This window comes from Muntiacus reevesi, chromosome 2 (genome assembly GCF_963930625.1).
Source record: "Muntiacus reevesi chromosome 2, mMunRee1.1, whole genome shotgun sequence".
Classification (NCBI taxonomy): domain Eukaryota; kingdom Metazoa; phylum Chordata; class Mammalia; order Artiodactyla; family Cervidae; genus Muntiacus; species Muntiacus reevesi.
This window is the reverse complement of record NC_089250.1, coordinates 27,937,973-27,951,014: the sequence shown is the minus strand read 5'-3', so window position 1 is coordinate 27,951,014 and position 13,042 is coordinate 27,937,973. Positions and strand designations below refer to the sequence as shown.

Here is a 13,042-nt window from a genome sequence, read left to right as displayed (position 1 = left end):
TTGGTAGGACCTGAACGCCAGGCTCTGCGGGGCTTCTGTCTGTAGGTGTGCATTCATTTTCTGAGGCTGCAGTAACAGATCACCACAAACTTGGGTGGTTGAAATAACAAACACATTCTCTCACAGTTCTGAAAGGCAGAAGCCAAAGTCAAGCTGTCAGCAGAGCCTAGCTTCCTCTGGAAGCCGGAGGGGAAAAGCTGTTCTTTTTGGTTTCTGGTGACTGCTAGCCTTCCCTGACACGTGGCTTCATCACTCCCATCTCTATCTTCACACAGTCCTCTAGTGTGTGGCTGTATGTATCAGAACTCCATCCTTCTCTCTCCTCGAAGAATCTGTGTGATTGCACTTCCTTTCAAGGATCATAATCACATCATTTGTAGTCGGGGGTCATGTTCACCGGCTCCAGCATTTAGGATAGACCTTTGGGGAGGGGGTCATCATTCAGCCCATTACAGGGCACGGCAAGTCATGTCACAAAATAATTCACCATGTTCAGAGCACCCTGTTCTATTTGCAGAAGCCAAAACAGGCAGGTAACCCAAGTGTCCATCAGTGGATCAATAAATAAACAGAATGTGGTTCATTCATACTGTGGAATATTATTCAGCCCTGAAAAGTAAGGAAATTCTGATACCTGCTGCGACGTGAATGAACTCTGAAGATGTTATGCTAAGTGAAATAAGTCAGCCACAAAAGGACAAACACTTTATAATTGTACTTAGATGGGGTACCTGAAGTAGTCAGGTTCATAGGAATGGAAAGCAGACTGATGGTTGCCAGGGGCTGGAGGAGGGAGGGAATGGGGAATTGTTTTGCAAGAGGAAATATTCTAGGGTTCTACAACAGTGTGAATATACTTAATATTGAACTGCATACTTAAAAGTGGTTAAGATGCTCAATTTTATGTTATGTGTGTTTTACCATACTTTAAAAAATGTTTGAATTAAAAATAATACTGTTTGTTAACACATATATGTGGAATCTAAAAAAAAATGGTACAGGTGAACCTATTTGCAGGACAGGGACAGAGACACAGATATAGAGAGTGGATGGACATGAAGAGGGATGAATTGGAGGATTGGGTTAACGTATATACACTACCATGTGTAAAATAGATAGCTAGTAGGAACACAGGAACTCAGCTCAATGATGACCTGGAGGGGTGGGATGGCAGGGAAGGGAGGCTTAAGAGGGAGGAGATATATTTGTATATATATAGCTGATTCATGGCAGAAACTAACATAACATTGCAAAGCAACTGTACTCAAATTTTAAAAAATGTTAAAGAATAATAAAAATAAATAAATTTACTGCAACATAAGAGTATGCATGCCAAGGATGAACAAAATCCCTGTGGTAAATGCTAGAGGAGTTCAGAGGAGAATGAGACTATTTAGAGATGGGATGATCCAGGGTCCTTCCTGGAAGAAGTGGGCCTTGAGCAAAATAAAATTTAAATGGGAGGGGGCAGGAGAGAGAGGATATTGTGGGCAAAGGTTTGGAAATAGAAATGAGATTGGTGGGTTTTTTGTGTTTTTCTTTTTCACTCTGATTCAAACAGATTGGACAGAAATGAGCACTTTGGGGAGAGAATTGGAGAAAAGTGAGATTGGATAGGCCCTATATTCCAAAGAATGGCCTTAAATACCAGACTGGCCTTTACAACTTGATACCATTTAGGAGATTATTATAGTAATTCATAGGTGAGATAACGAGCATCTGAAATAATAGTGAACACATAGAACATCCACTTTGTTGCAAACACTTGCTCTGGCACCTAATGTGGGTCAGTATTAATTCATTAAGTCCTCATTGCAGTCCTATGATATGGGCATGGAGGTCATCCCCATTTTGCAGCCAAGGAAACTGAGGTGCAGAGAGGTCAGGTGACTTGCCCAAGATTGTATAAGAAGGATGGCTATGTTAACTGATAGATTTAAGAGATCCAGGGAGATCCAGAATGGTTGCAGAGTCTTTTAGAAAGAGTGACTAGACCCTTGAGAACATTGGGCAGGTTTTAGGGAAGGAAGGAACTAAATTCAATAAAAAGCTTAATGAATAAAGAATCCAAGGGCAGGAGTCTTAATTCATCAATCTAGTTCATAATTTTATAGAGGAAAATGCTGAGGTTCATAGAAGTTACACAGTTTGTCTAAGAGCATCTCTCTGGAATGGATCCATGTTAAGTGGAAAGTAGACTGTGTGATTGATAATAAAAATATTCTGTGGAGAACTAGGGAGGAACTAGGGTACCATCTAGTCAGCTGATTCTTCTCACCACACTTTGCCTGCACAGTTCACAAGGTCAGCTAGAAGGATCATGTGTGCCCAGAGCACTGTATAGCCATGTGTCCATGTGAAGTGTTCTTTTGATCTTTACAGTCCAATCATGTCCCACCTTGGAAGCCAGTATAGACGGGGCCCATTCTGGAACCCTGTCCATGCAGGTGTGTGCAGTTTCCCACTGGAACAGCCCAGAGCCTTGGGAACTCAGATCTGCATGGTAGAGTAAGACGTTTATAAAGAAATTCTATTTGTCAGTTATAAGGAGGATTAAAAGCCTAGAAGGGCACATGGGAAAAGAATCTGAGATAGAAAAAGAAAAGGAGAAAAGCTCTGGATTGAACAAAATTCATTATGGGTTGAGAGAAAGTCAGTCTTAAATGTCGTGACTTCGGAGAGCCTGGATGTCACCAGTGATCCAGAACAGGCTGTTTCTAACCCACAATGCGTAGGGCTTGCCTTGCTCACATTGGCATTGAGGCCTCAGCCACATTTGTCCTGTAGAACCTGACCAGTCTACAGGCCACCTGGCTGACCTCGCTCCCACCCAAATCCTGCAAAGCTCCACAAATGTTTACAGCACAAGTAATTGGCAAATTATAATCAGCACATTTTGTAAACGTCCCTTCAAAGTAACTAATAGCATAAAGCTTTCTGCTTACCCAGCAGTGTTCACCAAATGAGTTTAGGAAACGTTCTGAACGATGTAAGTTCATTAATCACCACCGCGTCAAGGTGGGATATTGTCTTAGTTTGCAAGATCGGGGAATCACTGACTGATGCCTTAAACAGCTTTAAACCTGCCATACAGGGAATTAAAATTTCAATGCCTGAATCAATTGGATAAGCTAGGTTATGCTCTGATGACAAACCAACCCCTAAGGTCACAGTGGAAACTTAACAATGAGGTTTATTTCTCACTCATGCTACTCATCCATGAGGTGGGTGGGAGAGCTTGCTGTCTGAGGTAGAGTGGCTGCCAGCTAGGGCATTGCCAGTCACCATGACAGTGGAAGAGGAGTGTGTCTTATTTTTTTAAGATTTTTTTTTTTTGATGTGGATCATTTTTAAAGTCTTTATTGAATTTGTTACAAGAGTACTTCTATTTTATGTTTTGGTTTCTTGGTCTTGAGCCATTTGGGATATTATTAGCTCCCTGACCAGGGTTCGTACCTGCACCTCCTGCATTGGAAGGTGAATCCTTAACTACTGGACTGCAAGGAAACTCATGAAAATCTCTTCATCTAGCTAATAATGTCATCATATAGGCGACTACTCTTATGAAGGACCTGGCAGTACCTCAGTAAGTTCTTTGAAAGGCATGAGATTGAAAGAACAGGAATTAAATATGTAATTTGAGTGTTTCAGATGACTGGCTAAGGTAGCCCCATGCCTACATTTCTGCAGAGAAAAGGCCTTACTGCCGGGACTCAAATATTAATATTTAAGCCCTATGGGCTAAGACTACACGACTTTTCCCAGCTCATTTCCCTTTCCCAGACTCCCCACCACCTCTCCTGCTCACAGGCTGGTCATTCACCCAGCCCATCTGTGGAACGATTACAGTATTTAGTCATGTGATAGATGGCTTCTACTCTCTTCCTGGGTAGACTTGTGTACCTCTGGTCAATTCCATTGAAATGATGGCTTTCAAGTTTAACTCTCTTCTTTTCTTGGGTAAATTTGTATACCTCTGGTCATTTCCCTTGAGATGATGGCTTTCAAGTTTAACTCTCAAAGAGAAAGAAATCTTATTTCCGTCATTTCCAAGTTTGGTCTGGGAATCTCCCCATTACCTCTAAGAACCCACAAATAATGAATTACTAGTCACACCTCATTCTAGAAAACCAGTTTGATCCAATGTGCTTCCCCCATGCACCCTCTATCGCCATTCACCAGCGTTGACCTCATGTGACTTTTGCCATTAAAAAAAAAAAAATCAAATCTGTTCTGAGACCAGCGAGGATGCTTTTGCACATGTGACACAAGCTTCAAAGGTAGATCCCAAAGATGATCAAAATGTTTAAAGAAATAGCAGATCATAGAAATGCTATGACTGCTCTGAAAGGGATGCAAGCATTTGGAAAGATGAGTTATGGTACTTTACAATGTAAAAATCAGCCTTGCCTCCCTCCATTGGGTCACAGCCTCTGCATTAAATAGTTTTTATCTAGGCATTCAGGTACCTCGTGGGGATGGAGGTGATGCTAGCAACACAGCCCCACAGCATCCCTTAGCAAGTATAGCCTGAAGCTTCAAGAGCCTCCCTCCCCTTGGATTCTACTTGTCACTCATTAATGATGCTCTGAGATGTACCACATTTACTCCCCTGCCTTCCTTAGTGTGAATGGAAGTATAGCATATGGGATGACATTGATTTACCAAAATGGATTCTCCTGTTGATTTATGTCTTTTGGGGAGAGGAAGCTCTGCCCCCGCTTCAAAACCACTCTCATCATTTTTGGCAGTTTTCATTGGTAAATTGATGGTGATGAGACCCCGAGACTGCCATGCTGGGAGCCCAGGATGAGGCAACAGAGACGGAACCATCTGCTTTGGCTTTTTGAAATGAACACTAGCTGTTACTCTGTCCTCTAATGAGAGTCTAAGGGCCTATTGGCAAGTACTGTGTGCTGTACATTTTTGTATCTCCTGCAGGGTTCGCTAGTGCCCTGCACATTTTAGGCACTCCATAAGTGTTTGTTGGATCAAAGGAAGTGCCCCTGTCTTAGTCTGCCTGGGCTGCCTAACAAATACAATAGACCTGGAGACTTAAATAGGAGACACTGATTTCATCACAGTTCTACAGGGTGGAAGTCCGAGGTCTGGGTGCCAGCCTGGTTGGGCTCTATGAGGGCTCTTTTCTTCACTTGGAGACTGCAGCCTTCTCACTGTGTCCTCACCTGGTGGAAAGAGAGCAAGCCAGCTCTCTGGGATCTCTTCTTTTAAGGACACTAATCCTATCAGGAGAACCTTCCCTCATGACCTCATCTAACCCTGATCAGCACCCAAAGGCCCCACTGCCTGATGCCATCACAGTGAGGTTTAGGGCTTCCACATATGAATTTGGGAGTGGGGGGACACAGTACAGTCCTTAGTAGCACCAAAAAAGTGAAATAAGAAACTAAACTGCCTTGTAACTCTTTTTTTTTCTTACCATCTTAACCCATTTCACCCACCCCTACTCATCCCCTGTGTCTCTGGCAACCATCAGTCTGTTCTGTGGATCTATGAAGTGTTTTTTAATTTTCTTCTTTAGATTCCACATATAAGTGAGACCATATAGTATTTGTCTTTCTCTGTTTGATCTATTTCACTTAGCATAATACCCTCAAGGTTCACCCATGTTGTTGTGAATGATAAAATTTCCCCCTTCTTTATGGCTGCACTGTGTGTATATACACATTTTCTTTACCCATTCATCTATAGATGGACACTTAGCTTGTTTCCATGTCTAGACTATAGTAAATAATGCTGCAGTGAACAAGGGGGTACATATGTCTTTTCAAGTTAGTGTTTTTGTTTACTTTGGATAAATACCCAGAAGTGGAATTGTGAGATCATATGCTAGTTCTAAAACTGTTACATAACTCTGTTAAAGTTAATTTCTATTTATTCTATTGTTGGCTGTGCTGGCTGGCTGCCACTGTACGCGGAGTTTCCTCAGTTGCGGTGAGTGGGGGCTACTCAGTTGCTGTGTGTGGGCTTCTCACCGCGGTGGCTTTTCTCACTGCGGAGCGCAGGCCTAGGCTTCCGGGCTGCAGTAGTTTGAGTGCACGGGCCCAGCTGCTCCATGGCACGTGGGGTCCTCCCAGATCAGGGATCGAACCCGTGTCCCTCACACTGGCTGGTAGGCTCTCAACCACTGGACCATCAGGGAAGTCCTGCTACGTAACTCTTGATTTACACATCTTATCCACCCTCTTAATAGAAGAATGGAACAAAGTAACCACCAGAGCAGGAAATATACTCAGGAATGGTATACTGATGTGCGTAAATGCAAACACACACACACACACACACACACACACACACACGTTTTCTCTTCTCTCATCCTTTTTTACTTTGTGCTTAGAGACATCCAGTGAGTATGCTGGGAACAGGGCAGTTGTTGTAGAATAAAGGCAATGCATCTGCAAAAGCCTGATCTTGGAGGCAATTTAGAAATAGTTGATACCTTTTGGCTCCACATCTCTATTATCAGCCTTTCCTTCCCCTCCTACGTCTGAACCTGGTGGTGGTGGTGGTGTTCAGTTGTTAAGTCGTGTCTGACTCTTTGTGACCCTGTGGACTTCAGCACACCAGGCTTCCCTGTCCTTTACTACCTCCCGGAGTTTGCTCAGACTGAGTCCACTGAGTTGATGATGCTATCTAACCATCTCATCCTCTGCCACCCCCTTCTCCTGTCCTCAGTCTTTCCCAGCATCAGTCTTGTCCAGTGAGTCAGCTCTTCACATCAGGTGACCAAAGTTTTAGAGCTTTAGCATCAGTCCTTCCAATGAATATTCAGGGTTGATTTCCTTTAGGATGGCTGGTTTGATCTCCTTGCTGTTCAAGGGGCTCTCAAGAGTCTTCTCCAGCACCACAGTTCAAAAGCATCAATTCTTTGGTGTTCAACCTTCTTTATGGTCCAACTCTCACATCTATACATGACTACTGGGAAAACCAGAGCTTTGACTAATATGAACCTTTGTCAGCAAAGAGAGGTCTGTGCTTTTTAATATGCTCTCTATATTTGTCATAGCTTTTTTTCCAAAGAGCAAGCACCTTTTAGTTTCATGACTGCAGTCACTGTCCACAGTGATTTTAGAACCCAAGAAAATAAAATATGAGCCTGGTAGTCTGTAGTCATCTCAACAGCAATAGGACAGAGTGATGGATGTATTGACAGTGCAAACAGCTACAATGATTTCATACCTAAAGCTCTGACAAACTCCTTTAGATTGGCAGAGATCTTTAGGAAAGTGTTCATGATAAAAATATTCTTGGATAAAAATATTCTTGGAAAGGCAGATTTTTGGTTTATTCTTAAATAACTATTCTCAAGTTCCTTTGGCCTTAATGTTAACATTTCTGGCAGGAAGCTACTTTTATTGTTTGAATTTTAAATTATGGGAGCGTGTAGAATGATCTGGGCTTCCCGAGTGGCTCAGATGGTAAAGAATCTGCCTGCCAATGCAGGAGACGCTGGTTTGATCCTGGGGCTGGGAAGATCCTCTGGAGAAGGAAATGGCAACTTAACTCCAGTATTCTTGCCTGGAGAATTCCATGGACAGAGAAGGCTGGTGGGCCATAGTGCATGGGGTCGCAAAGAGTCAGACACGACTGAGCAACTAACACACACACACACACACACCCCCACGCATAGAGTAGTCAAGGGTAGTCTCTGGAACTAGGGTTCAAATCTCAACCCCAATACTTAAAGAGAGATGTTTAATCTTTGGGCACCTGTTTCCTCCCCATACAATGGAATTAATAATAGAACCACCTTATAGAGTTATGATGAGGGTTAAAGAAGCTGGTGTTTGTAAAGTGCTTGAAACAGGCCCTAGCACATAGCAAATAGCACATAGCAAATACTATATAAGTGCATGGTAAATATATATATACATACATATATACATATATATATAAGGTTGGCTACAAAGTTCAAGTTTTTCCATTATATCTTATGGGAAAATCAAAATGAACTTATTGGCCAAACCAATATATCTACCTTCACATTCTATAATATATTAATTACAGTATTACTATATTGTAGTATTATGTAACATTTGTGTTATGCACTATATGTTTGGTGTATGTCACAGCACATTTATGTTACATATGTTAGTTGCTTAGTCTTGTCTGGCTCTTTGCAACCCCATGAACTGTAGCCTGCCAGGTTCCTCAAGTCCATGTGATTTCCCAGGAAGAATGCTGGAGTGGGCAGCCATTTCCTTCTCCAAAGGATCTTCCCGACCCAGGGATCGAACCCATGTCTCCTGCATGGCAGGCGAATTCTTTACCATCTGAGCCACCAGGGTGGCCCATTACACATGTATGACTATGTATTTATATAAGGGACTTCCCTGGTGGCTCAGATGGTAGAGCGTCTGCCTACAATGCGGGAGGCCCGGGTTCAGTCCCTGAGTCCAGAAGATCTCCTGGAGAAGGAAATGGCAACCCACTCCAGTACTCTTGCCTGAAAAATCCCTTGGATGGAGGAGCCTGGTAGGCTACAGTCCATGGTGTCGCAAACAGTCGGTCATGACTGAGCGACTTCACTTTCATGTATATGTATGTTTATATATATATATATTTAAAATAAGATATCTTCCTGTCAACTCAGTATAAAATGTTCTCCTGTGTGGGGAAGGAGAGCTGTGAGGTCTGACAGCCTTGTCATTGAGCAAGTACCATTTGTTGATAAAACAAACTACCAATAAACAAATCAGAAGGTCTCAGTCCACTGATGGCCCTGTCCTCATTGTCAACTCCTTGGGTTTTATAAAAACCATGTGTATGAATGTTCTTGAACTCTGAGACGTTCCCTTCAAGAAATATGAGGTTGAGATTGGATGTTTCAGGAAATGGAATCTCTCATCACTACTCTTCCACTTTGTTCTCTCTCCAGCCCAAGCTTTTGGCCAAGGAGCTGCTTGACCTCGTGGCCTCTCACTTCAACCTGAAGGAGAAGGAATATTTTGGAATTGCCTTCACGGATGAGACGTAAGTACCCATGTGTTCAGAGAAGGGAAAATATGGAACCTGAAATTGTACTGTCTCAACTGTCCGCAGTGAAGGCTGCTGCAGGCCACTTAGGTCTCGCGGTTCAGGGTCAGTCCAAGTTCATCATTTGAATTTCAAAGGCCTTGTGATCATGCCTGGAACAGCCAAAGGATATAATTAGGGTGATGCTCATATTATGAAATTATTAGGTAAACCAGTTCTTATAATCAAGCCAGTGCGTGTTCAGAACTGAAATGTTTCTTTTTTTAAAAAAAGTAGATTTGTCTGGGTTTGTTTTCTGTTAGAGTTAAAGGAAAACGTCTGGAAATGCAGCATTTCTTTTTAGTGTTGGAATAACAGTAACAGGAAGTCAGTGCGATGATAAATTCAAAATGAAGAGTATCTGTGCAGTTTCACTGTCAACGATGAAGTAGACTATAAAAATGGAAAATTCAGACTGCTCATCTGATGAAAAGTACATTTGTGTTCAGTGATCTTTCAATTTGGCTCTCTAAAATGGTGTTTTGCAACACAAGGAAGGAGTATCTTTACTAAAATTTCAATTTCCTTCTTAATATATTGTTAATAAAAGAGTACGGTGTACACCTGCACAAATTCTTCGATACACTGTTCTAAGCAAATGTTTTACAGTTTTTGCTCCTCTGTGCATACACACACACTTGCACACATGCTCCTCCAGATCCTTAGAATTACAGAGATGATGTCCTAAAACATTAATAGATTAGGGTTAGGTTAGCATCTGGACAAGATAACTCAGAGAGGCAGGTCGCACTGAAGTAGGTTGGGCTCAGGAGCAAGGACTGCAGGCATCCATATTGGTCAGTGGGGGAGATGATCAGGTGCATATGTGCGAGGACCCTCCGGGAGCTGCAGATGGATGGGGAGGCCGCAGCATTTATCATCCATATCAGGACCCTGTGGGTAAAAGAGGGTGTAAGTTGGGACTGTCTGGGGCAAACTGGGCAGATTATCAACCCTCTAAATTAGCAGCCTTTCAGGTGGCAGCGTGAGCAGTATTGGGGGCAGTCACACCTGGCTCCAGAAAGTCGGGAGGAACAGGCTGCCCCTGGCCCTGGAGCCTCGGAGAACTGAGCCAGAAGGGAGACAGGACTGCCTGCACCTGGTCTAGAAGGATCGCTGTGCCTGTGGGTGGGACCTCGTAAACAGGGCTGTGACCCAGAGGGCTGTGATGGGAAAGAGCCAGCAAAGTAAATTTTAAAAATTCTTTAAGACAAATGTACAAATATACATGGAGAATAACCATTTTCACGAATGTAGCTGTCTTCTACCCTTTCTCCTGAAAACCACTGTAACCCTCTGAACTGGTACCCAGACATTTTTCACTAATTAGAAGGAAACCACAGTTTCAATTTGTCATATCCCATTGTTCACATTTCCCAAGTATGTTTCCTCTTCTCAGAGAGCCAGTGAACTCAAGATGGGTCCCAATTCGACTTCCGTTTTGAATAAACAAGTCAGAGAACGAGCTTATTGTCCTGGGCCCAGGAGGAAAAAATACACCTGCCGAAGGTTTCAGATCACAGCCCTAATGGCACCAGCCAGGAAGAAATGAACCTCAGGGAGAAAGTTGCTCTGCTCCCAGGAGAGATGGAAGCAGGAAAACCACACAGCACCACCCACCTGTCCCATCGAATGGAGCCTGTCTGCCCCAGGCTCCCTGGGCTGGTGGGGAAAGTGTGTCTGTGTGCCTGTGTGTGTGTATACGTCTGTCTGTTCCAGGTCTTGACTCTCCTGGCTCCCTGGGCGGGTGGGAAAAGTGTGTGTGTGTCTGTGTGTGTGTTCCTGTGTCTCTGTGTGTGCACGTGCATGCAGGCTGGAGGCACGCAGGCTGAAGGGAAGGGTCCCTCTCCCTGGACTGTGAACTGGCAGCTGGAGAGCCCTGTGGGGGAGGGTGGGGGTGATAAGGAGGATATGAACCATCGTCTGGCACCGTCCAGAGGAAGAGTGGCCACCACCAACCTCTTCACTTGGGTGTGGGTGGGAGGGCTCCTCTGGCGATTGTAGAAGTGGCGGACAGCCAGCCGAGATCGGTGGACAAGACTTTGCAGCTGGCAGACAGTTCCTGGAAAAGAGATGGCAGATGGGCCTGACTCACCAGGGAACAGTGAGTATCAGGGGCCCCTAGGAAATCAGGAACCGGCCTCCAAGAGACCAGGATGAGGAGACAGAACAAAGGGAAGGCAGGAGTGGCCGTTGACTCAGGGCATTGTCAGTCAAGGGCTGACCACACCTGGGGCCAAGGCGTTGGCTCATGGCCTCTTTGGTCATCTGACCTTTTCTCCTTTTCTCGGTGGGAAAGGAATGCATGAAAGCTGTGACCACAGAATGGTGCCTGTGGGTGAGACTTGGTCTGTGCTGTCTGCTTAGTTGCTTAGTCATGTACGACTCTTTGTGACCCCATGGACTGTAGCCCGCCAGGCTCCTCTGTCCATGGAATTCCCAAGGCAAGAATACTGGAGTGGGTTCCCATGCCCTATTCCAAGGGATCTTCCTGACCTAGGGCTCGAACCCAGGTCTCCCGCATTGCAGGTAGTTTCTTTACCATCTGAGCCATCAGGGAAGCGTCTAGGGTGGTGATAATATGTCGGTAACCACTATTCTTGTCTTCTATCCTGCCTCTGGTCTCACACTGGGCACTGCTAGACAGTAATGCCAGATCATTTAATAACTGGATTTTCAAATTGTGCATGTGTATTGTGTTTGTGTGTGTGTGATTTCTGCAGGTACTGCACTGGGTATTTTATAATAAAATGCAGTTGAACTTTCATCCTTTATTGCAATCCATGGCATACCCCATGCATTTGCCTTTTTCCTAATTCAGATCAAAACAAAACTTAGAAAATGCTGTTGGGACTTCCCAGTCAGTTCAGTGGTTAAGACTCCACTCTCCCAGTGCAGGGGGCACCATTTCCTTCCCTTGTTAGGGAACTTAAGGTCCCTCATGCTGCATGGTACAGCCAAAAAAAAGAAGGAAAAAGTGCTATAAACTATAAAATACTGCACTAGTGTTAGGAATTGCCAGCAGTGTTATCATTCCTAATAGTACAATATGTATAGTCAGTGAGTCTTTCAGTGTGAACTGCTGTTGATGACATTTTGTAGGATCTGGATGGGCATGGAGAAAAGAAACATGAAACAGAATGTAGACGAAACTGGAAGATTCTCTAAGTTCCCTTCACCCCTACGTTGCATTCATTAATAGTGTCCAAGGCCACAGTGCCAGACTCTGTGTCCAGGGATATTTCCTATCATTAGTTAATCAATGTAGGATTAGTACTAGGTCTATCTTCTGGTTTTTTTTTTTCAATTCAATTTTAAAAGTTTTATGTAGAAATATACAGAAAAGCTGCACAGACAGTACAGAGTTCTCATATACCCCTCACCCAGCTTCCCCTAATGTGAATATCATAAATACCATGTGATGAGTATCAAAACTAAGACATTAACCTTGGTATTGATACTGTTAGTAACTGAACTACAGACTTTATTCAAATTTCACCACTTTTCCCACTGAATATCTTTTTCTGTTTCCGATTCAAGTGCATTTAGCCCCTTTTATTTTTAACAACTCTGTGCAAATTAAAAGATATCCAGGTAAACTTTGGTTTTTCATGGTTTCTTTTATTGCACTTCACAGATCCTGTGTCTTTTATAGACTGAAGGTCTGTGTGGTAACCCTTCATGGAGCCAGCTGGTCAGTGCCATTTTTCCAACAACATCTGCTCATCTTGTGTCTCTGTGTCACATGGTCTGGTAATTCTCACAATACTTCCAACTTTTTCATTTTTACTGTATTTTTTATGGTTTTCTGTGATCAGTGATCTTTGATGTTGCTCTTGTAAAAAAGATTACAGCTCACAGAAGGCTCAGATGAGTGTTAGCATTTTTTAGCCATAAAGTATATTTAATTAAAGTATGTACTTTGATTTCTTAGACAATGCTACTGCAGAGTTAATAGACTACTGGATAGTGTAAACATAACTTTTATATGCACTGGGAAACCAAA

General features: G+C 43.3%; 1 protein-coding gene across 4 annotated transcripts in view; it reads left to right on the top strand.

Moving 5' to 3' along the window:
* The window catches only part of FRMD4A (FERM domain containing 4A), a 360,038-nt gene that overhangs the window by 178,111 nt on the left and 168,885 nt on the right, over nt 1–13,042 (top strand). For all 4 annotated transcript variants that reach the window (XM_065921130.1, XM_065921128.1, XM_065921131.1 and 1 more), the window contains exon 3: nt 8,900–8,994. In XM_065921130.1, coding sequence (XP_065777202.1) covers nt 8,900–8,994 — 95 coding nt within the window. The remainder of the gene's footprint in view (nt 1–8,899; nt 8,995–13,042) is intronic.